The 27,391-nt window shown below is 38.0% G+C and overlaps 1 protein-coding gene across 10 annotated transcripts in view; it reads right to left on the minus strand.

Moving 5' to 3' along the window:
* Nfyc (nuclear transcription factor Y subunit gamma) overlaps positions 1-27,391 on the minus strand; it is a 70,911-nt gene that overhangs the window by 20,433 nt on the left and 23,087 nt on the right. For 4 of the 10 annotated variants that reach the window (XM_004645960.2, XM_004645959.2, XM_023706183.1 and 1 more), the window contains exons 2-4: positions 12,826-12,938; positions 4,041-4,112; positions 2,604-2,717 (exon numbers count right to left, since the gene is read on the minus strand). In XM_004645960.2, coding sequence (XP_004646017.1) covers positions 2,604-2,717; positions 4,041-4,112; positions 12,826-12,930 — 291 coding nt within the window. In that variant the 5' untranslated portion in view covers positions 12,931-12,938. Of the gene's footprint in view, positions 1-2,603; positions 2,718-4,040; positions 4,113-12,825; positions 12,939-14,607; positions 14,662-14,745; positions 15,011-27,391 lie in introns of those variants that run through there. The other 6 variants (XM_023706182.1, XM_023706178.1, XM_023706179.1 and 3 more) reach the window with 4 other exon arrangements.

A 27,391-nucleotide genomic window follows, 5' to 3' on the forward strand; every position in this document is an offset into this window, starting at 1 on the left:
ATGTGGTGCTGGGGGATTGAACCGCGGTCCCTGATGCTTTGCCAAGCTTGTTCTAAGTAGGTGCCTTAGACCACTGAGCCATCTCTCCAGCCCCTCATATAAATTTTTTTAAAAAATGTATTTGGTACAGGGTCTCACTACACAGCTCAGACTCGTGATCCTCCTGATGTAAATGTTGAAGGCAGAGAACACAGGAGTCAGCTAATGATACCAAAAGCAAGGCTTGCTTAGGTGGGGTTTTGTCAAAAAGTGTGACATCTCCTTCCTTTGAATAAGTTAAAAACCAACACATTGAATATATTTAGGATGTTTACTAAAAAATCTAAAGCAAATTTTAGAAATTCAGAAAAAATGGCAGACTCTAGAGGATAGGCACCTGGAAGTATGCAGGGGAAAGTAAACTTTGAAATGCATTTAACAATAGGTGATCAACAGATAAGTAACAGATTAGGGAGTCAAAATTAGTAGAACAGAATGTTAATGGTAGAAAATGGTGGCAAACACACAGATATTCACTGTAAACACTGCTCATGTTTGAAAAGTTTTAATAATATACCAAGGGAAGAGACTATACTTGGATAGAAATCCTCAGCAACCTCTATATATACCACAACTTAAGCAAAGGTGACTCATCAGACAAAATAAGAGGGGATGGAAATTTTCTGTTTTTTCCTTCCCTGGTATCTGTGATGGCCTCATGCCACTGAAATGCAAAACTCCAGTCCACTTTTCTTGCCAACAACCAGCTTGATAATAAACGCTCCCAACTGAAGCAGGCCACATCTGAAAGATTGCCAGGCAGGGCTCATCTGGATCACATTCTTTATGATGTCATCTACTCAAGTTATCTAACTGGTTCATCCACAGATAAAATGGAGGCGGGGGCGGGGGGACGACTACAATCACCTCCAAATGTACACCAAAATGTGTGACAGTGTTCTACAAACAAATATACTTAAACTGACCTTTTATTTTTTTGCCTTTTTAATACTTCACTGAGTCATTCATCTTCAATAAAATACAAACATCTTTAAGCACAACAGTCTGACGGATTCTGATACGTACTCAGGTAGATAAGAAAAATATACAAAGTTCTCTTCTAACCTTTTCCAGTAAATACCCTCCCCACTACAATCCCTAAACAGGAGGCAATCACAACTCTGATTCTTATCACGGTCATGGGGACAGTGTATGGTACTGTACACTATGGAAATTTGTTCTTGGGTTTATTCTGCTTATCATGTCTTTTGAGATTCTTCCATGTTATGGAGTAACAGTTTATTTTTTATCCTTGAATAGTAATACATGTTATGAATATATCTAAATTCCTTATTACTGTGCTGACGGATGTGTGAGCTGTCTCTAGTTTGAGTTACTATGAACAAGGCTGTTATGCATATTCTTACTGCAGAATGTCTATTCTTTTTGGATACATGTCTAGAAGGAGAATGGCAAGTCAGAGTAGGGAATACCTTTAACCCTATTCAAAGTGCCAAATACTATAGTTTTCAAAGTAATTATACTACTTTACATTCTGACTAGCAATATATAAATTATGTATCTTTCACTGCTTAATCAATACTTAGTACTGTCTATGTTTTTTATTTTAGCCTTTCCAGCATGTGTACATCAGCATCTCGCTAGTTTTAACTTATATTTACCAGATGACAAATGATGCTTAACACTTTTTAATGACTTGTTTATTTGGGCATGTTCTTTTCTGAAGTTTGTTAGAATGTTTTCCCATTTCATTTTTTAATTTGAATTGATCTTGAAGGTAGCTTTAATATGATCTTTCTAGGTCTACAGACTTATTCCAAGGCAGTATAAATTAAGTTTTCCAATTTCTGCATGCACCAGTGTTCCCCAGAGTCAGAATAGTGCCTGCATATTACGGTAGGCCAGTAAACGCTTGTAGAATAAACAAATAAACACTTGCATTTCCAGTTTGGTAGATAAAGGGAATTAAGAAGAGAAAATGGAATTTACTTTCTTGGCTTTATTTTAAAAATACTATCACTGTTTTTTTAATCTGTCACAACTTTGTCTTTTGTATATGGAACTTTTCCTATAACAGCTAGGACCAGATCAGGGTTCATAGAGCTAATCATCAAAATGTTTACGTACAATATGAATGTTGAATTGCTAAATTAAAATAAAACACATATAAAAAGAAAGGACTTATAGAATTGCAGACAAGGGGAAAAAAGCTAACAATGTTAGTGAAACTAGACTTTTCCTGGAATTATCCTTTCTGGAGTCTATCAAAGCTCCCAATTAGAAGTTGTTTACATCTAGAAACAGATAAATACTCTATCACTTAAGCCTCTGTTTAAATGAGGGTTCACCATCTGAAGAGTTCAGTCACTAAGCTGTGAAAACCATATGAGAACTGGAAATCAAGACTCTTGGTAAGGAAACACTATCACTGTGGGTATAAGGTATGTCTGCATCTCAATGCAGAGGAGGATGCTAATTACATGTCAGCTTGACACAGGCCACAGGAAGAATGGCTTTGGACAATCTGGTCCAAAGCCATGCAAGGGAAGGAGGTAAAGGCTGCTGCTTGCCCCAGTTTTCCCAATGCAGATCTGCAATGTTACCTGAAGTGTTCGGCGCTTGTTATCCTCTGTGTGGATCCAGGCTCGAAGAGTCAGCTCTGTGATAAAAATCTGGGCTGCCTTGGCAAAGAGTACAGGGGCTTCTGCACTGATCATCTGCAACAGATGTAGGCCCTCCCTGTCAATCACCAGCAAATCATCCAAACCTGTCAGATGTCTCTTGACAAAAGTTGAAATATAAAAAGGTAGTAGCTGAAGAGATTCCAAGGGAAAATAAATTAATGAGCAGAGACAAAGCAGGTAACAAGACAGGAAGAAGGAAAGAATGCTAACTGATCTGGCACCTACTATGCACCAGATCCTATGCAAAGTGCTTTCTTACGCTCAAAATTTCAAAGAAACTAGAGTTTAAAAGGGATGATATGATGTGCCCACAGTCATAGAACCAGTAAATGGCAGGGTTTAGGTTCTAATCTAAAGAAAAACAATGTAGGAAAAGATAATGATCTTGAAAGCTAATGGACATGGGTAATATCTCAGACTTCTCATTTTTCTGGACTTTCACTAATACCGAAAAAGATGTAACTTTCCAGGGTTATCATGGGGATCAAATGAGACAGCACAGATTTTGGCATATAGTAAATTCTTGAGCTGTCTTGATGTATCTGACTTCCGAGTTCAAGCTCTTAGTCAAACAAGTCTCTAAATCCTTGGTGAGGTGGTCTATGCAGCAAACAGCCGCAGGAAGAGCTTAAAAAAAGGAAGTAGGAGATAAAAATTGGAATCTTAGTTCTACTACTATCAGTGAGTCACTTCATCTCTTGGTGTCTACTTCCACATCTATCAAATTGTACTAAGAATTCTTATCCTTGATCAAATCTCACAGGGTTAATAAAAGGGAAAACTGCTATAAACTGTTAGCTTTCTATACAAATACAAGAGACTGCTAATTTTGAGAGGTAAAGTGTCATAATGGGAGGTAGAGTCCTAGGAATATAGAAATGACCAACCCTAAGGAAATCCTCTCAAAGGTATAGTTTATTCATGTAAAATAAACTCAAAGAAAAAAAGTCAGTATCTACATTAGAACTTTCTTAGAGTTGAGATTAATAAAGATTACAGCAAGATGATAACATGATAGCACCACCCTGTTGCTATGATGATACATGTCATTTATACTACATAGAGTGAAAAAAAAATTGGGTGATACCACCCAATTTCAAAAGAAATATTCAACTCAGCACCTTTTCAATTATCTGGAAAAAACTAGGATATGCCAAATTTTCACAGAAGCATCATATAATAGTTAAAAGCATTTATTTTCAGCTCTTAGTTTTACTGAAAACAAATTATTATTTTTTCTTTTAATAATTTTATTAAATTTTTAAAAACAATATCTTAATTAAACTGAGCTCATGAGAAACAAGCAATATCATAGCCATCACTTTAGTTTCAAAATGAATGATATAAATGACTCACCTTCACATCTTCATCCAGTTTCATAATCTTCTTAATACGAGCAAGTGGGAGTTCTTGTACTCGGAAATCTTTCTGAAACAAGCAACACAAGGAACATAAGTGGCAGGGATAATCAACAAGGTGGCAGAATACCACTGACAATAGCAAACACTGACTGGCTTAGACCCTCCTTTCAGGAAAAGAGACGGGAGAGATGAAATTTTAAAAAAAGGATCAGAGAAAAATTCTTCTTAATGTGTGCAAAACACGAAATAATTATAAGGCTTTAGGAAAAACTCAATGACTACTAATAGTGCCCTCATGAAAGGTAACATCAACCATTATCAGGGTTCTTTTTCTTTGCCTCAGCTCAATACTGGGTAGAGTACATGTGCTTTCTTTGCTAAGTAAGTTTACTGCCTGTAGTATGTACACTAGTGTGAGATTTCTGCTTCAAGAGCATTACTCTAAAACACCAGTTCTTGGGGCTGGTGAGATGGCTCAGTGGTCTAAAGCACCTACTTAGAACAAGCTTAACAAAGCACAGGGACCATGGTTCAATCCCCCAGCACCACATGCCAGCCAGCCCTGCACCCTGGTGGGCTGAGCTGCCCCCCCCCCACAGACACACACACAAATTAAAAAAAATTAAATTAAAAAAAAGATTTGATTAAAAAAAAATAAAACACCAGTTCTTTAGGGACTCTTAAGGGAAAGGGTCAGCTATACCTGATCACAATGACCCATACTTCTTAGCTAGTATAATACTAGTCTTTCTGACCTTTGCATTAACCTGACAACAGAAACTGAGAACAGGGTGCTTTCTCATTATAGCAGCAAAGGCCCTGTCTCCCAAATTTATTTCAGGATGTGAATGGAAGGAAATGGGAAAAAGGTGACAGGGGATTTTCCAACTGCTGTTTACCAATAGCTCTACTACATTTTCTTAACGAAAAGTACTAGGGTAGAAAAAACATGTAACTTCATGTGGTTGGAATTTAAGAAAGGGCTCTCTGACTAGAACTACTCAGTTAAGTGTTACTTGAACCTTCTCCTGTTTTATTTTGAAAATACTGGTATTTTAAACACATGCCTCATGATGGATGCAATTCTAGAAATAAAAATACATGTATGAGTTTCAGAGCTGCCATGAAGAGAAAGGTGCAAAGGCAGAGGCAAAGATCAGTAGAATTTCTGCTCGAACTAGGTGTCAAGGGATGGATTCTACACATGGTCTGAAATATAACTCATCAAATTCAATACTATCACCTGGAAATCTGCATAATCACATTATAGAAAGAAGACCTATTATTATTTCAGATTTAATGAAAGTAACAAGCACAAGTGAACTCTCTTTTCTAAAAACCAACAAAAAATTTCATATATATGCCAAATAGGACAATTCTGGGAAACCATGACCAGGCTTCCCAAAAACCTACCTTATGATTACAGAAGGAAGAGTAACCATTAGAACCAAGGTACCTAATTTCTCTACCAAAACTCAAAAAAGTTGTTTGGTTATTACCGAGCACTATAAATTTCAAATATCAACTTTTCATTTTTTTTTTTTTGTGTGTGGTACCGGGAATTGAACTCAGGACCCTGTGCTTGCCAGGCAAGCACTTATTCTACTGAGCTATCTCCCCAGCCCAGTTTTTCCTCTTTCAAATCAGGGATCAACATTCTTTTGTGAAGCCCCTAGTAAAACTAATCCTGGACTGGCAGAAGCTTAGAAGTCCACTTTACTAAAATTTCACTGAAAGAAGATGTCAGGGCATGTTCTTTTTATTCTTTTTTTCTCTTCACTTTCATTTACTCACTCATGCAACTCAGGGCCGGGGAGATGGCTCAGTGGAATAAATGCTTCCCTGGCAAGCACAAGGGCCTGAGTTCAACCCCTGGTGCCACGAAGGAAAAAACAAAACAAAAAAAAACCCCTCAACTAATGGTATATGATACCTACTAGTAAGTAAAGATGTGTATCCTTTCCTGCTTTTGAATAGCTTGTAATTTGTCAGAGACAATCACAAAAAAACACTGTAATCCCTATCCTATACTAGAGGGGAAGGTATATAATTTCTGAGGGACATAAAGAAAAGAATAACCAGTAGGACATCTGCGGCTGGAAGGCAAGAGGAGGAGTTACAAAATGTCCCATAGGAGGGAAAATAGTGGACATGTTTCTAAGAGATGCTAAGAATGTACCAGGATGTTGTTCAGAGAGAATAACAAGCACAGAAGCAAAGAGACCCCAAAACATGACCAATGAAGTTGTAGACATACAACCCTCTAAAACACAAAGGGGAACAGTAGGAAAAAAGGAGGCTAGATCAAAGCCAGTTTCTGAAAGTATTTTTTAAAATGTTTATTCACTGAAATCAATCTCTTGTTTTCCTTCTTGTATAGCACATCACACAAAATGACAGTATTACCACCAGCGCCAGAGAAAAAGTGAGGGATGCTAATTTCTGTGCAAGTCCTCCCCAGATGATACACACAAAATGTGAGTATGACCACAGCACTAGCTTTTTTGGAAGTGTGCTCTCATTTTGCTCAGTTGTTTAATATACTTTCCACAAGATTGCTAAATGCTACCTTACAAGTTCTATGAGACTATACTCCAATCAAAAGGGAACAAAAAAGGGCACAGATAAAGAGATGTAACTCCAACCTCCTAGAGATACAAAATGAGGCAGAAACTTAAAAAATGCTTGCTTTAAGTCCCTACCTTAACCATATAGTTGGCAAGAAACTACTTTTCCATGATCTCCAAACTTTTAGGATCTCAAGGGCATGTGTGGAAAGTGGGTCCTGAGGGGTGTGTGTATGTGGTAGATGATTGCCACTGTTTCTAAAACCTATCCCAGCTTTCTAATCACCTATACAGATTTGCACTTTATGAGGAAGAGCCCCTCACTACCAGAAGACTGCAATCTACTGAATCAGCTTCCAATCTGATGCAGCCAGAGTTATCTGCACCCCTGTATTGATGTGAACAATATTAAAACTCTTCGCTGGTGCTGACCCAAGTATAACAGCAAAAAAACACAACTGTTTCCCTCTACTTTTAGGAGTAGTACCACTAAATAGATGAGCAGATTCCCTCTTAAGAGTATTCTCACCAAAAAAAAAAAAAAAAGCTTGTATTAAAAATGCTGCCACTGGCTTCTGTTTCTTTGGAGGAGCTCCAGTCCTTTTGCCTTCACCTTGGACATCTTCTCCTGGCCTCCAGTGAAAACTCTGGCACAGATCCTCTGACCTTCTGGAAATAGACTTTTCAGCCTTCCTTTGCAGACCTATTGGACTCCTGAAATGAACTCGCAGGTGACACTGGACTGTGCTTCAAACCTTGAACTGAATCATTCAGATCTCCAGGGCATAGACAGACCCTCTGTATTCTTCCCTGTCCAATTCTGTGAGTGGGCACTGTAAACCAATCTTGTAAATTCTTACATATTTGTGTATCTTCTGTTATAGCCGTTTCTCTAGTAAAACACTGATATTCAATCCCCTGTTCCATCAAAAACAAAAACAGAAACAAAAACAAAAACCCACTACTGATATACCATACAATCCAGCAATCCCATTACTTGATACATATCCAAAGAAACTAAAATCCCTATGTTAAAGTGATATTTACACTATTTACAATAGGCATAATATGGAATTAAGCTTCCATCAACAGATGAATGGATAAAGAAAATGTAGTAATTATATGCATACAATGGAATGCTATTGGCCATAAAAAGAATGAAGTGCTGTCATGGTGACAGTATGAATGAATCTGGAAGATATTAGATTAAATGAAATAAACCAGCAAACCAAAAAAAAAAAAAAAAAAAAAAAGCTGCCATCTCAAACAGACAAATTTCAAGAGGCCTGAATTCACTCAATGACAGTCTGAAGCCAATGAAGTATCAATGGATGTCATGCTGTACCAAAGAAGGCAGACTTTCAAATGATAAGTTTCTTCTAGGACTGGCTAGCTGACATCTGGGAAGGTCAAAATCCCAATCCTTTTGAAATGGTGATTCTCAACTTTGGCTACAAGTTGGAATCTCTTGAGAAGGTTGTGAAAGACAAGATGCCTGGGTTCTCCTGCAGGTCACCAAATCAGAAACTCTAGGGGTGGAGTCTTGGCAGGTTTCTGCAAACTGTCCTGATAACTATGATCCATAGTGAAGGTTAAAAACCATTGCTTTAAAGTTTTACTTCACAAAGTGGTAACTTTAGGTAAGCAGAATAATGGTATCACTTAGGAACACACATCTTGGGAGAGTTTTGGGCTCCACTCTCCATCTACTAAAACAAAATCCACCTTAACAAGGTCTTCCCTCCCATCATTCACACAGATACTAAAGTGTGAGAAGCACTATTCTACAGGAAGGATTCAAACACAGGTTCTTTTTTTATATAACACAGGTTCTGCTTTGTAAAGAACCACCAGCTTTTGCCATCAAGTTCTCAAATAGTTATTTGATCACAATGTTAGAAACGTCATTGTCCAATCTAGTGGCACCAAAGGATGAAAAGATAAAACTGCCAATTAAAGGAAAGTTACCTAGGTATTACATTATAACTAATTAAATTAATAAATTAAATATCGCTAATTAAATTATAGTGAAGGCTGAATAGGATGTAGGGAATAAGTTAAGGACTAGATTTTTCTCTTCACAGCAAGGTCGTGCATGCTTGTAATCCTTGCACTTAAGAGAGACTGAGGCAGGAGGACTGCCATGAGTTTAAGGTCAGCCTGGGCTATGTGAGTGAGTTCAAAGACTAGAAGACATTTTCAAAACCTTGTTTCCAAAAGAAAGAAAGAAAGAAAGAAAAAAAAATTGCCTTCTTCTCCATTTTCAAAGAGGTCCAGAGGGATATTCAAAGCCATGAAGTTCATTACAGCCAACTGTTGTGGTGTACAACCGTGACCTCAGCACTTGGGAGGCTGAGGCACAAGGGTCACTGTGAGCTCAAAGTTACCATGGACCACACAGCAAGACCCTGTCTCAAAAAACCAAAAGGAACAAACAGAACCCATTACTTACTGTTCCCTAGAATTCTAAAAATCTGTCACACATTTTTATATGATTTCTAACCAACCTGAATCCTAGCTGAAAACCTGGATGAAGAACAGAGAGCTTTTAAACACAAAACGGGAAACATGATCACCCAGCTAAAATGAAAGCTAAATTCCTTTTGTAGAACTAAGACTAAAATGACTCTGGCCAGAGTGTCTACTACATCATGAAATGTATCAAGCTACAAAATTTCAATCAGACTTTACCTACTGTTGAGTTCTAGGAAGACAGACTAAATGCCCATCCAGGTGTGGTGGTGCACACTTGTAATCCCAGAACTTGGGAGACTTACACAGTGAGTTCAAGGCCTTTGGAACTACACAGAGATCCTGTCTCAGACTGCCCCTCCCGGTCAACGGGTGTTCAGCCATGTTGCATATGCAGAGGTATAATCTAAAAAACAGATGCCTTCAAGAGAGTCACAGAACCCAAGCACAGAGGAAAGCAAGTCTTATAAAGAGAAAAAATCTTCCCAATTTTATTGGACCACATTTTCACTAAAATTTGGAATTCATGGTTCTCTGCACTAAATCTAAAGTGGAGGACTCTGATTCACTCAACCACTTATTGTGCAGTTACTACACGTCAGACACTTTCTAAGCAGGTGATACCATAGCATCATAGCATGGTAGAGGCCTAAGAGTCTTTTCCAATGATGTGTGTGTGTGTGTGTGTGTGTGTGTGTGTGTGTGTGTGTGTGTGGCCAGCTTAGGAGGGAAACTGTAGTTATGAACAGAAAAATGCCCAGAGATTAAACCTAAGACTTTACCACATGCTGGGCTGGCAGTTTATCCCTGGACTACATTTCAGCTCAGTAACTTTTTTCTCTTCCTTCACTCACAAAACTAAGCCAAACTGAATCCCTAGTTACCAATTCTCTTGAAGCCTCTCATTGACTGTATTTCTACATACTAAAATTTGGTCAACAACACAGTCTAATAATAATCTAAGGTAATCTAAGGTAAATAAAGTAGGTTCAAGATGAAAGGCCAGGGTCTCAAAAAGCTAAGTACACATCCATGTACACATCAGTACTAACATAACAGCTAATGGATGGAAGCACTCAAGTATCCATCAGCAGACAAATGAAATAACCAAAATGTGGTATATACATATGATGGGGTATAATACTCATCCTTTAAAACGAAGGAAAAATTTTTTTTTAAATTTTATTTATTTATTTATTTATTTATTTATTTATTTATGTGTGTGTGTGTGTGGCCAGCTCAGCCAACCAGGGGGCGGGGCTGGCTGGCATGTGGGGCTGGGGATTGAACCGCAGTCTCTGTGCTTTGCCAAGCTTGTTCCAAGAAGGTGCTTTAGACCACTGAGCCATCTCACCAGCCCACGAAGGAAATTTTGTCACATGCTACAACACAGATGAACCTGAAGACATTATGCTAAGTGAAATAAGTCAGTCACAATATGACAAAAATGGTATAAGTTCACTTATATAAAGTATCTAAAGCACTCTAGTTCATAGAATCAGCAAGTACAATGGTGGTTACTACAGGCTAAGAAAGGGCAGGGTAAAGAGTTTCAGATTTGTAAAATGAAAAAATTCTAAAGATGTGTTCCAGAACAATGTGAATATACTTCACATACTAGTGAACATTTTAAATGGTTAGGGTAGCAAATTTTGTTTTTATCATCACAACAACAAAGTCCATGAAGATATAGAAAAGTTAAGTGCTGAGTGTCCTAACCACCAAAATGTTTCTGACCACTGGCCTAACCCTAGATTTACATTTCTGACCTCCAGCTGAAGCACAGAATTGCTGTGCTGGCCTCATCCTATAAACCCCAGGTGTGCTAGTTTTACATTAGGCTAAGCCCAGTACCAAAACCTAGTAAGCTTAATCTATAGATTATACCTCCAAAATATGAGCAAAACATCCTACTTTTGACTTCACCATTTCATTATTTTCCCTTCTCTTTTCTATCTGACATAGTATGGATAACTACCACTTTGAGACTGCTAAAGAGAAATAATAACTTTCAGTAGAAATCCACTCTGAACAAAGGCCACTATGAGAAGGCCAAGCCATAGCAAACTGCTGAAAAGCCCTCATATAAACAAACACTATCAACATATATATCCAGAATATGAATTGGTTTTTACCCTTAAAGCCAGTGAGCATTTAATCACAGGGAAGTTATTACACTGGTTACTTATTTACAGTCTGTCTTACCAGCTACACAAGTGTAATAATCCTGTCTGTACAGTGCACTCTGAGATCCACAGACTCTAGCACAGCTGCCATTCATGTAAAATAAGTCTTCTGTCGAATGACAGAATAAAGTGACCTTGTTTATCAGCAGGTATTCTTAGACCACTAAGCCTAAGCCATTACAATACTAGCTCAATCAGTGAGGAAGCCAGTGTTTGCTCTGCTGGGTTGTTAACAACATACTCTGTACTGGGAGCTCCTGCAGTATTTGCTGCAGCCCTCTCACACATATACTGTACTCCTACCCACTTCTCCCAACTCAGGAACTCCTAGCACTCCCAGATGCTTGCTGTTCCTGTACACACAAGGCTCTCCACTCTGGGCCTCTGTGGTTTTATACAATACTCTCCCTGCTGCAAAAGACATACTCTCCCATCCTTTCCACCTTATGAATGCTTACTCATATCTCAAGACCCAATAAACATGTTGCCTTAACACATTTGTGGCAGGGCGGTAATTTGTACGTCTTGTTGCTTGTTAGCTCTCATTTAATTTTATTACTAAAAAGATAGATAAAAGTGATTAGATCTGTTTGTAACACCAATAGCTCAAGCCACATGATGGGACAGTCATACATGTCCACTAGTGGCCTAAGCCAGTAGGAATGTATTAAAGTCTTCTCTAACTCAATTACAGAAAAACAAGTTCTATGTCCTCCATGTTCCCATAGCACTTTGCCTTTTACTGCTTCAAGACTCACTGTCATGTCTAAATGACAATGGTTACCAATACTAGACTGTAAACTCAAGGGTCAGGCTTTGCTTCTCCTGTCAGTGGTTCTCAATAGGGGATGATTTTACTCCAAAGGGATATTTGCCAACGTCTGGAGACATTTTGAGTTGTTCCATCTGGGGGAGGGCTTCACCCAGTGAATATAAACTAGGAATGCAGCCAAACACCCTACAATGCACAGAGTAGTCTCCCATAACAAAGAATTGCCTGGCCCAAAATGTCAAAAATGCGTCGTTTGAGAAACTGATCTTTATCTTTTCACTGGGAAGAGTGCCAGGCTCACAACAAATTTGTTTTGAATAAATTGCCTAATGTTTTCTCCAAGTTCTAGAAATATGACAGGGCCACTTAATTAGGTCTAAAACTGATCTATGGATACTGTGGGAATTTGAAATGTTTTCTTCTCCATTCTTTATAATATATGCCTCATTTAAGATGATCTCCAAGTAAAAACACACACATGTCCAAGGAGAGTCACCTATAAATAAGGACACTCTCTGTAGCTACCTCACCTAAGGTAAACTCCATTTTCTTTTCTTTTTATTTTTTTATTGAGAAATAAATATGAATGAGACAGTTTCACAGCTGATTAACAGGACAGTTTTGATAGTCAATACACTGTACATTGTTATCTTCTTATAAACTCCATTTTCATTTTCCTATGTACAGGTCAGGAATGCACTATGCTTTGTACAGGTACTTGAAGTTAGAAATGTTTTAGACTTAAGTTTTTATTAATAATCTTTAGAAGTTTCACATTCTTACCACTGTTAAATTCCGGATTTCTTCCATGACACGAGGCCAGAAGGACTGGAGGCTCTGCTGGGCATCACTGCTGCTAGTACCACCAAACCCTCCTTCTGTGGACATTTCGAAAACTAAAAACACAAAACACATTAGAAATGTCAGACTTTGTGTTCAGTCAATAATTTTCTTTGTAGATTACTATCAAGAACATATAAAGAACTTAAAAAAAAGAATGAGACATTCCAAACTTAAAGACCCAATCCAAAAATGGGCATTCAAGATGACTACATACTTCTAGATAAAATAGAAATAATAAATAAATACATGAAAAAATGTTCAACATCATTGGTCATTCAAGAGATGCAAATTAAAACACTAAGATTCCATCTCACCCTACAAAGAATGGCTATTATCAAGAAATCAAACAATAACAAATGTGGCAGGGCTGTGGGGAAAAAGAAATCCTTCTCCACTGTTGGTAGGAATGTATACTGGTGTAACTGTGGAAATCAGTGTAGAGATTTCTCAAAAAACTAAGACCTAGCCATTCCCCTCCTGCATTATCTTCCCAAAAGAATTAAAAGCATCATACCACAGAGACATATGCACATCCATGTTTATAGCAGCAGTTTATAATAGCCAAATCTTAGAAACAACCCAAGTGCCCATCAACTGATGAATGGATAAAGATTTTTTAATACAACCGAGTATTACTCTGCCATAAAGAAAGATATGCTGGAGATAGTTGTAGGAAAATGAGTGTGGCTTGAGTCCATACTCTTAAGTGAATAACACTGGACACCTGTGAATACCACGTTGCTTCTCTGGTGTGAGAAACCAAAAGTATAAATAAGGACCAAAATGTATTTTGAAACAGGAGGAAAATGTTCAAATGGGGAAGGGAACAAGAGAGAAAAGAAGCAGAAATGAAGGAGAAAAGTTAAAAAAAAAAAAAAAAAGAGAGAGCAAAGGAAAACATGGAAACAAAGCTTTGCAAATGAGAAGGGGAAGGGGGTTTAAGGGAGATAGAGAAAAGGGAAAAAAACCAAGGTATATCATACTGGTATAGATTCTCTACGATGACTGTGATTTTATGTGTATCCCAAATGTACCAATAAAATCTAATGAAAAATGAATAAAAGCTTAAAAATTATTTCTTTGTGATTGTTTTTGCCAATCTGTTCAATTTTTCACTCTGATAAAGTATATACTTGAGCTAAAAAGACTTCTGGCAGATTTAAATCTCAGCAAAAACATTTGGTGAAAAGTTTTCCCTTCAGTCTAGCTTATACCATAAAGACTACTGAGGAACCCTAACTAGAAAATCAAAAGTTGCTAAAATCCAATCTGAAATTTTGATATGAATCAAAAATTCTAACTTCTTACTGGTGGCAGAGAAAGCACCTTGTTCCTCTACACTGGTCCATCATTTTCAATCAAAACCCCTTCAAAGCTTTTACAAGTTCTCCATGGCTTTTCATATTCTCTCATAGCCTATAGCAAATATATTATGGGTCCCTAGAGGTTAACCTCGAAGAGAAATGACATGTAAACCTAAAACTTAAAACAATAAATGAGAGCCAAATTTGTTGTTTTGGATAATGTGGCCCTATTTCTGTGGAGCTACTACTAATGATGATTATTCTTTCTAACACCCAACAAATCTATCTCAAAGGACATAAAAGTGAAAGAACAGGCTAGTAACTGAGTAAGCGGCATGAAGATTCTGAACTGAAAGTACACATTTTACAATTCTTTCCTAATGCCATAAAGCTGAAAACAATGAAGAATTGAAATCACCTCTTTTGGTCAAGGACTTTGTGATGGAGTAAGGAAGATGTGTTCCCATATTAGCTGCAACCAAACAAAATAATACTGTAATGACTTGAAGATTTACAGAAGGAAAGTAAAAAAGTTCCAGATGATCTACATGCTTACCTGACAAACAGCTGAATCCAAGAGGCAGTATAATTAAGCACAAAGAACAAGAAACTCAGTGATCTCCTAAGAATTTCTATTCTGAGGAATTATTTGACAAGTTTAACATGTCAGTGACAAGATGCTGACAGCTACAAAAATCATCCCAAGTGACTAGAAGAGCACCAAAGCCAAGCATCATATGACCAAACATGTAGCTTTCCCTCTCCATGGTGCTCATGCTCCACTGAGAGAGTGCAACAGAGGCCAATAAATGGGAGGTTTAGCTGTCCAAGATGGTCAACTCATTTGTAAATCTCTGCCTAGGATTGTCCTAAGGATCTTATTTTTTTTCCCCTCCATTTTCCTTCTACAGAAAATGATGAGAGGAAAGAAATGGAAGGAAAACAGGAATATAATCTTCAAAGCAGATTTCACTCTAGTGTAATGACATTAGTGGAAGATGATGTAATGGGAAAAGGTCTGGAGACACTTTCTGTTGCTGGAGAGCTATAAACAGCTCTCTATACCTCAACACGACTCTAACTACTGGGGAAGCAATAAGTACAACCTTGGAAGTTTCTGGAAGGAGTTAAAGGGGCAGCTGAATCACAGTTGGAAATGACTAGATAAAATCTTGAGTCCTAAATAATGCAGCAAGGTCCCCACAACTTAGTTCCCATGACATTTTCACTTATCCCCCACCATATGCACATTAGATGTATCTACTGCTTTAGATGTATCCAGAACAAAGAAATTAAAGCTACCTAGAGAATTTTAGTAATCTATTTTCATCAATAGTCTATGAGGTATTAATAACAACGAAGAGAATGAGACTCAATTTTTTTTAAAACAGGAAATAAAATTCTGGAAATGAAAATAATTATCACCCCCTGAAAAAAGCTAACCTTTTATTGTGAGAATCTGTGGACCAGCATGACCTTACCTGCCATGCAAACTACTACACAGTTAAAGGAAGAACCTGCATGGTTACCAATGACATCCTTCTAATATTTGCTAATGACAGATTTAGTTGGAGTGCAAATCTTTGTAAGTTTTACAAGTTTTAACTCTCCTCTGATTTATCCCCATAAACATATTACAAAGGCACACAATTCAGGCATGTGTGGTGGCACATGCCTATAATCTCAGCACTCGGGAGGCTGAAGCAGGAGGATCAAGAATTTGAGAACAGCTTGGGCTAAACTACAAGTTCTAGGACTATACAATTACACAGCAAGATTCTGTATCATTCTCTCCCCCCCACCGATGAAGCACTTTTTATAATCATCTGTGTAGTGTGCTTTAAAATTCTGAATTTCTCTATGAATACATGATCAGTCCCCCAAAAATCTGTGTATCAACAGATCATGAATATTCACCTGGCTCAAAGCCATACTGTTATAGTGGGAACTGTAAACAGAACAGAAGCTATCAAATAGTTCTAGAACTGAAAGCATATTAAAAGTTAAATATTTGAGGGGGCCGAGGAGTTAGCTCAGTAGAATAAGTGCTTGCCTGGCAAGTGCAAGGGCCTGAGTTCAATCCCTGGTTCCGCAAAAAAAAAAAAAAAAAAAAAAGTTAAATATTTGAACCATCTACCTGTGTAGGATCCTGCATTCAATCTCCAGTAGGGGAAGGGGCATGAATGTTAAGTTTTCAATTACAGAAACTTATTTGCATTAAAGAATTACAAACGGAGCCAGGCATGGTATCACATGCATGCAGTCTCAGCACTCTGGGAGGCTGAAGCAGGGGGACTGCCAAGCCCAAGTTGTGCCTGGACAACCTAATGTGACTATCTCTAAACAGGCTCAGTGCAAAGACCTTTAGGTCAGTGGTGATGAACCTGTCACATATATTCTGAAGTGGGCTGTTATCACTGAAAGCTCTAAAAGGTTTACCATCACTGCCTTAGGTTCAATAAACAGTACTAGAAAAAAATACAAATGGGCATTAGCCCCTTCCCCCTCAAAAAAAAGGTTAATAATAACATTCCTTACATAGTTTACAGCAGCAGAGATTTTAGGGGGGAAAAAAAAAGACATCCAGGCCCACCCCTCTTTTCAACTTTTATAAGACTCACAACTCTTTTTTTAATCTCTGTCCCACTTTCACAGTTCTACCGTTAAGTGGTCATCCAGCTTAAATTTGAGTTCTTGCCACTTCAGTTAGGAAAAATGGCTTACTGGCAAGGCACTCTTTTCCATCTCTGGACAGCTATGACTGCTCTTTACATTAAAAGTTAAATTTATAAGCAATGTTCATTCCATCTGAGCTTTGGATTTGAGTTACAGTCTTTATGATTTTTTCACCTAGCAAGTTCTTTTCATACATTCCTGACTTCAAAAGACAAAGATACTCTCCCTATTTATGACAGCAGATCCTCTCTCAAGGAAAAAAAGAAAAAGTTTTAGAGCATGTCTTCTTGAGTTACTTTTTTTTTTGAGACAGGGTCTCACTGCAGTTTAGGATGGTCTTGTACTCACTTTTGTAGCCCCCAGGCTGATCTCAAATGCTCAGAGATCTTTCTGTCTCAATCTCCCAGAGTGCTGGGATTACAGGCTTGTGCCACCATGCCTGGTTCTGGGGCACACAGACGGTGCCTAGGGATCTCGGGCTGAGACTGTACTGCATGTGGGAGGCTAGGGATTGAACTTGGGTCCTTGTGCTTGCCAGGTAGGTGCTTCTGCCTCTGAGCTATCTCCCCAGCCCAGTACTGTACTTTTATTCAGAAGGCTTCCTATTCAATATTAAGATGAAATATTAATTTATATTAATTAAATATAAATAATACATTAATTTATATTAACTTCTCTCCAAATTAAGATGAAATCTCAAAGTAATACATTTTGTGAAAGATAGTATTCTCAATATTTTTTCACTGAGTTATGATTTAACATTAAAGTAAAAAAGCCTAAATGTAAGCACAAATTGATTTTGTTGGCCACACACTTCAACAAGTTAAAACATATGAAGCAACTTTAATTAATACCCCTTATGCTATTAACTATGACATTAATGGCACTTTAACTGATACTGCACAGAAGAAGCCCATTTATAACATACTAGGTTCATATGGGTGAAAGCAAACACTTAAATGTTAGAAAAGATTAATTCTAGGACTCTTTTTATTCCATCGCAAGTCACTATCTCTATCACTGGGTAGAGCTATTTATATAAAGCTGACAAAGACAAAACTCTTTTAAGACCAAGCCACATTATCTTAGTTCACTCTCATAAAAAATGCAATACAGACTTTCCCAGATTTAATTATATTAAATGCACTATTCATATTCATTATCTTATAAACAGTTGAATGATATTGCCTGTTTAACTGTTAATACAGACTCAGGATGAGCTGAACTAATGAATGATTACTGGTAAAAGTAATCGCAACTCTTAATATCTTTTAATATACTGTACCTGGTTATGTTTTTTAAAAGTTTGTTTTCTAAAGCCAGAAAAGGAAGAATCAAAGCCCATCATGAAAAAGTTGTTTTTCTGATGTTCAACTGTTCTCTCTCTAAATGTTCACATCTGGAAATTGTCTCTCCTTGTGACCCTTCAGAGTCCTAGATCTGCAGCTCACTCTCTGCTTTCATACATTTCCTAGTAAGATCTTTAATTAGGTATTCATCTTATTTCCTCTCCTGTTGTACAAACTCCTTAAGGGAGGGACCTGAGTATGAGTAATCTCTATATCCCTCAAAGAATATGGTGGAGTCTGATAACTACTCCTGAGTGAGGACAAGTCAGTGGATAAGGCATCTAAGACAAAGGGCTGCTTAGAAACTGTGACCCTGAAAAAGACTTGCTAAGATTGCCTAAACCAAAGGAAATCATTGCACAAGCTACTCTAGGATGCGTGGAATAAAGAGACTCTCTGAGCCTTTAAAGCTACAATCACAAATCTGCCTGAAGGTGACTTACTGTAGTCAACCTGATAAAAGGGATGACAGAAAGAAAGACACCACCCCCATCCCATCCCCTTCAGGGTCCTGGAAATTGCAAGGCAAACTAAAAGGCAGGAAACATTGGTAACTTTTAAAAGTTAGGACCTCTTCAAAAAGGTAACCTGGATGGATGAGCTGTTTGAAAAATGAATGACAATGGGTTAAACAGCAGGAGGGAAACAAATCCTTCTGTCTGACATACTAGCAAGAAGAAAACAAAAATCACGGTCAAAGTAAGATATTTCAATCTTGGGAACCAGGTGCAGTATATTAAAAGATATTAAGAGTTAAGATTACTTTTACCAGTAATCATTCATTAGTTCAGCTCATCCTGAGTCTTTATTAACAGTTAAACAGGCAATATCATTCAACTGTTTATAAGATAATGAATATGAATAGTGCATTTAATATAATCACTTGGGAGTAGGCAACCTAGCTATTGCTCTTAATACACTATAATCAGTTGCTACTTTTCATTCTTCAATAAAGAAAAAAAGAGATCTTGGTGCTTTTAAAACACCCAAAACCAGAGTGCTCCTGTTTTAAAATTCTTCTGAAAAGGCACCATGCTTCACCAAATCTTCCCTTTGTGGTATGTCTGTGTGGGAAATAAAGTATATCAAAGTTAGCAACCTCATAAAATACCAAGAAATTGAAGTCCTTACTATGGTATTTAGCCTGATTTCTAGAACTCTGTGCCTTTAGGCTTTAGTTTTCCATTCCTTTACATATCTCATTTTCTATGCCAAAGTCTTGTACTGATTTGCCTAAACTTACAATACTGTTGTCTGAAGCAACCAAAACCAAATACTGTAAATGTTTTTGGGAGACAATATCAAAACCCCTAACATCACAACATCTCTTAAAGGAAAAATGGGGCCAGCCAGGTAGTTCTACTGATTAAAGCTTCTGCTTAGGCAGAAGCAGGGTCCAGGTGCCCTGCCAGCCCCGCCCCTGGGGCCTGCTGAGGCAGTGATTGAGACTGGGTGTGATCCCAGTGCTTTGGGAGGCTGAAAACAGGAGGATCACTATACGTCCAATCTGTGTAGTAAGACCCTGTACTAAATACATAAAAAAATAAAAAATAAAAATAGAGGAACAATGATCACAAACTGCCCCTTAAAATAAAGTTCAATTCTAAACTAACATAGCTTTTACTAAGTATGAGAGTTGATCCACCCTGGGCTCTCAAATTTTACCTCAAAATAATGTTCTCACTACTTAGTGCAAACAAGTAATCTCAGCTCAGTACTGACTGAGAAGGAATCCTAAGTGCTGGGTGTCACCAGGCCTCTTAATCATCCCCAATCAAGCCTGCAAAGCTGCAAGTGTTTATGTCTTCCCAGCTGTGTGTGTGTGATCAGCCATTCCTGTGTGTCTCCAACTCACCACATATCAACACATTACTTCTCAATGTTCAAAGTACCTATCTTCTTCACTTTTTTGACTCCCATTTTGATCATTTTTCCTGTCACAAGTAGTCTACATTCCAGTACTGCTCAGGTAATCACTGAAGTTATTAGTTCCAGGTCTCTTCACTTAAATAAACTAAAATCATTAGGATATTATAGTTTAAATGATGGATGAGATAGAGGCAGAGTATTAGTATGAATAAATGGATGAAAAAAAGGTGAAATTTAAGTTAATTTGTGCTTGCTATTTCAGATATTCTTATAAACTAGTAAGAAAAATCAAAACTAAATTTGAGGACTGAGACTTTTTGAGAGAATTCTATAAACAATTCAGATCTCATATTATGGATGAAATTTCAGGGTATATATCATTATCAATAACAATGGTTAGAAAGCATTTCTCAAGCCTTAAGTTCTCCATAATAAAACCAATTTCAAACTGACAATTTCAAAAGAAATAAAATAATCATGCTGTAGAAATTAAAAGACCTCTATTTGTGTACCTGGTAGCTACTGCTAACACTAGCTGGTAGCCTTTGGCAAGTCACTCCACTAAGCCACTTCAGGAGCAGAGGGCTCTCTGGTGGTCTAGTAGGAAAGTTGAATATACTTTCTGTTTGAGGATGCAAACCATGAATGAATAAAGGGAAAGCAGAGTGTGACCAAAGAAAGAGAGGGTTCAACAGTGTTTGTTAAGCACATTTATGCTGATATTTATGAAAGCATTAAGTCTAGATACTTTTACTTATACTCTAGCTTAAACCCTCACAGAGGTGAGTATCCATAAGTCATACTTACTGGCAGACTATTACACAGTCCCCACTGGGAGAATGAATATTGTAGTTCAACTTTTCCTAACTCTGATTAAAGCCAGGTTCAGTGCGTGAGGGCTTCACTGTCTCTAGGTTCACAAGACTTAAGTATGAAGCTGCTTTTCAAAGTGCCTACTGGATAAGTATACTTCCAAAAGACTGCAAGTTCACACTGACTGTACACCATTCTTACTATACACTGACTGTGCACTGTTCCTGCCCAGAGCATATACTTTTACCTGGCAACAGAGCTACTTTTCCTTCAAATGTTTCTGCCTGTTATCTACTTCATTATAATTTCTGAAAAGGGCCAGATAACACAATCTTGGTACAATGAGAAAAATTAGAGCACAGTGACTAGTATAAACAACCAAAGTAATGCTGACATAAGCTGAACATTTTTAAAACTTGCGACCGTGGAATAGAAAATGATATGTATGAAGCTGAATATGGTGCTAGGCACCTGTAATCCCAGCTCCTTCAGGAAGTTAAAATGGCTGGGGAGATAGCTTAGCAGCACAACTGCCTGCCTCGCAAGTGCAATGTCCTGAGTTCAATTCCCAGGACCACTAAAAAAAAAAAAGCTCAAATAAGAGGATGCCAAACTCAAGGCCAGGCAACTCACTGAGACTGTCTAAAAAATAAAATAACAACAACTATGGGATAAAGCTCAGTGCTGGCCAAGCATACACAATGGTGTGGGTTCAATCCTCCAAGGGAAAGGGAAAAAAGGGGGGAAAGGGAGAATATATGTATATCTTATATCACATACTTTCTTCCTCATTCTTAATGAATGCTCAAACTTGAGCCATCCCTGCAGATATGACAGTAATATGTCATATTTCTGTCAATATTCTGTAGGATAGTACAAAAGGGCCAAATATTTGGTGAGGTATTCTAAAGTTTGAGTCCTAAAACTACATACCATGGGACAAGTGTTACAACTACATATCATGGCTATTACCTTGTTACACAGTGGTTATTTACTTATTTAATGTACTTAGTACAGGGTCTACAGGATCTCGCTACACAGATAGGACTCGTAGTGATCCTCCTGTTTGCAGCCTCCCAAGTGCTGGGATTACAGGCATGTGCCACCATGCCCAGTCTCAGTACACAGGGATCGAACCCTGTCTATGCATCTACCTAAGTAGGCGCTTTAATCTGCTGAGCTATCTGGCCAGCCCTCCAGTGTGTTTTTATAAATCAAGTTTCCTCAAAGACAGCAGCAACCCTCAGTTTACACTGTGTTATGCTTTGTGTCTACTTGTCCCCCCACCCCCCAAAGCCTCACACAGTCATAGGCTAGCTTCTACAGTTTGTGATTAATTCATGATCCAATGCTGGGATTATGGGTATAAGTGCTACACCCACAGAGCCTGAATGCAACATAAGGGAGGGAGGCTTGCTCTCTGCCTCTGCCACTGCTCTTCCCTTTTAGTGCCTCCATGAACTTCTGCCCTCTGCCACATGCCACTCTGCCTTGAAACCAGCTGAGTATGAACTCAAACCTCCACAAACTGTGAGCTAAATAAACTTTTCCTTCCTTAATTTTGGGCATTGGGTATTTTGTCCCAGCAACCAGAGAAAAGTAATCAAGACACATTGTTACAACATAAACTGCATGAACTGTAAAGCCTAAAACATGACCTAAGCCATCAAAGAAAAAGGGTCAGATAATATTTAGAATGTGAGGACTAGCCAGATAGCTCAGTGGGCTAGAGCACCTGCTTAGGCAAGTGCAGGGACTGGGGTTCAATCCCTAGCAGGCCATGCCAGCCCTATCCCCAGAGTGCGCTGTGCATGGTGGTACATGCCTGTAATCCCAACCAGCAGTTGGGAAGCGGAAAACAGGAGGATCACTATGAGTCCCATCTGTGTAGCAAGAACCTATAGACCCTGTACTAAATACATTAAAAAAAAAAAAAAAAAAAAATAGAACCTGTATTTACTGATGGGGAAACTGAGCACCAGAGGTTAAAAAGCATGCCTGGACTAGGTAACTACTATATTCTGTGACTCCTTGGCCTCTACCACCTAGTTCAGCCTTCTAAGTGAGCCAGGTTAGTCTTTTCCACCCCACAAAAATATGTAAACCTTCAAGTCTTTGACCTTCCCATCTAAAGACAGCAATACTTTTTGCTGCAAGAAAAATGGAGAGTAACTGGTTTTTCAGGCTCCGAGACTAAAAGGTAATTATGACATGAACTTGAGCTAGAAATAAGGGCCTTTGGCCTAAGTTGCTTCCCTAGAGCAAAAAAAGCCATTTTGTTTTGTGAGACCTGTTTGAGATTTACAAATAACTTCTTGCCCATTTTCTGGCAGGATCCTGTGTTTGGGTGTCCTGGAAAAGTGAGAAGTGTGATTCTGATGTTTCAAAGAAAATAATTTGTCACATAAATTATCTCCAACTGGTCTTAATTTAGCTCAGTGAAATTTATCAATGTCACTTCAATTTACAAATAAGTTTGAGGGCTGGGTACCTTAATTTACTGCTTAGGGTCATAATACAATAAACAGTGGAGTCAGCAATATAAAACCTCTAAAATTTTGTTCTATATTTAGTATAGCCTATTCATTCCCACTTGCTGCACTGTTTTAGCTATATGTATATTCAAACTGTTCCAAAGGATGAGCAGTCTCAGCTTGGACTCAAATCCTTACCTCAAAAGGTTATTTTTATTCATTTGCTTCCAACATCCCTGCAGCAAGCAAAGGAGGATGCTGATGGCACTATCTTCTATCATATAAGCATCTTCCTCTCATCTCTCCACTGTCTTTCAATGCTCTGTCACTCTTTTCAGTTATCTTTTCCCTTCACATGTCTCTAGGCACAGCAACATCTAGTTGTGAACAGTGGGAGGCAGTACAGTACAAGGTAAAGTAAACAAGCTACAGTACTGGTCCTGAAGGTTTTTACTCTGGCCAATTTGCTACATGTTTATGATCCTGAACAAAGCAGACAACTTCTTAGGGTCACTATCCACCAGTGGCAACATATATAGGAAAGTACATGTTAGAAAGCCTCAATACAACAACATACACACAAAATCCACTGAGTTTCACACAAGTGCCAGATGGTATTAATTACATCATCATTGCTCAGAGCTAGACAAGACATCTTTTCTCGACAGGGATAGTACCACTGCACTGCTAAGCCAAGACTAATTCCTTTTACGTATTGTAGCAAGTGATCTACCTACCGAGCTTTTCTCTCTGATTTAGATTTTTTTTTACCGTTTCCTTTAAGAGCCCTTTTAAAGAGTGTAGTGGCACACATTTATAATCTCAGCACTCAGAAGGCTGAAAGCAGGATCACTGGAGTTCAAGCCAGTCTGAACTACATGGTAGGACACTATCTCAAACCCAATTCCATCCTCCCCAAAACCACCTTTCAGATGAATGCAAACACACATTTAAATAAAAGTCATCTCTCTTTCATAAATATGAAATTATTTTATTTATTGATTTAATTAATTATATATTTAGTACAGGGTCTCACTACCCAGATCAGACTTGTAGTGATCCTCCTATTTTCAGCCTTTCAAGTGCTGGTATTACAGGCACACACCACCACACCCAATCTCAGTAGCTGTCTCAGAGTGCCACCCCCATGGAGGTGGGGACTGAACCTGGTCTCTGCACTTCAGTCCCCTGAGCCTTAATATGAAATGATTTTAAAGGTCCTTTAAGCTACTAAATTTACAACAGATGTTCTAGTTTCAAATAAGCAAAAAACTAAAGTTGCAAATGACTAAGAATGATACAAATTTAAATCCCTTGGAATGTCAATTATTAGATTTACAGGTTTTTCCAGCACACTAACTAAAATCGTGAATTCTTAGAACATGTCTCTTTTGACATTTCAGACTTCTACAAGCTAGAAGTATGTTACTGTTTTGTCTTTTGGCAAGAACTGAAACTCGAGTCATAGGCAGCTCCTTATCCTACCTGGTCCTACCTGGTCCCACCACTGAAAAAAGATTCTCTTCTCTAAAGAGAGCTCTGCATGGTTCCATCAAAGGAAATGTACTTTTTTGCAGGCACAGGGGCCAGGGGTTTGGGGCCTGCCTGCCCGCCCGCCCCACCCCACCCCAGGGACCCACTGAGATGGCAGTTGAGACTGGGTGTGGGAGCGCAAGCCTGTAATCCCAGCTCTTGGGAGGCTGTAAACAGGTGGATCACTAGAGTTCGATCTAGTAGTAAGACCCTGAACACCCTGTAGACGCTTCCCTAAAAAATACAAAGAGAAAGTAAGATTTTTTTTTGAGACTATCTCATGGATTACACCCAATGTTTACAGAGTTTAAGGGGATACCATTAGTAAAAGCTTGCCTTTATAGTAAAAACTGTAAGAAAATTAAATTAAATACACATATTTACTAATAACTAAATAATTTTTCTCCTTACTAGGTGCCCTGCTGACCCTGGCCCCACCCCCAGGGGCAGGCTGAGTCAGCGATTGCGATGGCATGGTGGCATGCCTGTAATCCCAGCACTTAGGAGGCTGAGAATAGGAGAATCACTATGAGTTGGATTTACATCGTGAAACCCTGTACTTTAAAAAAAAAAAAAAAAAAAAAAAAAATTCCTGGCCCACAACCAAATCTATTTCTACCAGTAACATTTTCAGATTAGTTTGTGTATATATTATTTTTATTATTGCATATGATTTTTTTAAAACAAGGGATGACAGTCAGTTCCCTATTTTATCCCCAGTCCTCACAATTGTCCTTGTTTTACACTCTACATATGCCTTGAATATGGGGAATTCGACACACATCTATTGGAATGATCAAACACAAGCAGCTCAAGAACTATTTTAAGACTTTAAGTATCACTGGTACCACTTGAGTCTTCTCTCTGAAATTTTTATACAGGGCCACTGCTGTATAAAACTACTTGTGCTCAGTTGTACAACAATCTCTGAAGTGATCAATGGAAGAGTTAAAGGGTGGAGATGAAGAGAAACCTGTTCTACTTTAGAAAATGAAGCATAAACATAGACAATTACTTAATCACAGGTGCCACTGGAAAATAGAAGAATGTACTGAATAATCAGACTAAAAAATGTGTGGAAGCAAACAATCCTCAATTAAAGTCTTGAGTGTGTTGTAAGAATATCAATATGAAGTTAGCTGTATTGATTTGGTTGTATGGATTCTGCTGACTCACAGACACATTGAATTCTGCCCTCTGCTTAGTGTCTTCTATTATTGATTTAAATACTTAAAGGGGGAGGTCAGAGAGAGAAAAGCGAGAGAAAAGATTAATACTCTAAGTCAACCAAACTCTAAATCTTATACTTCCTTGTAGACAGCTGTCAGGAACTGAGAATGTCAAGACCACTTGAACAGTATAAAGCAACTGTAATGATGATGCTAATCCTTAACATACTTGACAACTGTACACCCTTTACATGTTTTAAAGTAGCTTAACATTCTCCTTTTTCTCCCACAAACACATACAATATCATAATTACAAATCTCATCTGACAGGTATTCCCCACAGATAAACTGAAAGATTTGGCCAAGGCCATAGGACAAGTATATGCCAGAGCCTGAATCAGAATGCACTGTTTACTGATTCTCAGTTCTGGGTTCTTTTACATAATGTTCCCCTCCTACTTTAGAACCGCTAACTCAATAGAGGACCAACAACTTAAGAACCTATAAATCTGTGAAGCGTTTCAAATTTTCCATATATATATATATATATACACACACACACACACACACACACACACACACACACACATATTCCAAGATGCCAGAGAATCACACATTTCAAGGTAGAAAGCCTTCAATTTTCAAGTTTGTTTACTTTCTGTTTCTTATAAGTAGTGGGACTGTATCACTGAGTTTCCAACCAATAAAGGAGAAGAAAGGCCATGTAGGCCCAGTTCACTTTCCAGGGGCCTGGTGAAATTTCACTATAGTTAAGATCAGCCTTGGACCAATCCCCTTGCTGGAGATGTTTCCATAGCTGCACACTCTTACAGAAGCAATCATCTGGCTAAACTCTATGCAGTGTTTCCAATTTATAACTACTGAAATATTGTAAACATGGTGACAATGCTATTTTAATTACCTAGTATTACTCCAAGACAACAGAATTCCTTTAACTATCTCATTAGGGGTAAAACAAAGATTATAAATCACAAAGAGGAAATTTAAAAATAACTGATTAAGAACAAAATGACTCATCTAAAAAATATTAATCTTTGTGGTTCAAGTCAGAAATCCAATGCTGGGAGCTGTCCAATATACACTGCAAAATATGCACACATAGCTAAGGAACATCATAGAACTCCTAACAACTCTATGTACCTATTCTGGAAGTCTTTTAACTATTTATTTGATCTTAGTGAATTTAGGATTCACAAAATGCAATTTTCAAAACAATGGTAATGCTAAATATCTATTTATAGAATGCTTTGTTCTAAAAATGGTTTTAGTAACTTGGGAATAGGCGATATTAAACTCAG

The sequence above is a fragment of the Octodon degus genome, unplaced genomic scaffold, assembly GCF_000260255.1.
Source record: "Octodon degus isolate 3935 unplaced genomic scaffold, OctDeg1.0 scaffold00245, whole genome shotgun sequence".
Taxonomy (NCBI): domain Eukaryota; kingdom Metazoa; phylum Chordata; class Mammalia; order Rodentia; family Octodontidae; genus Octodon; species Octodon degus.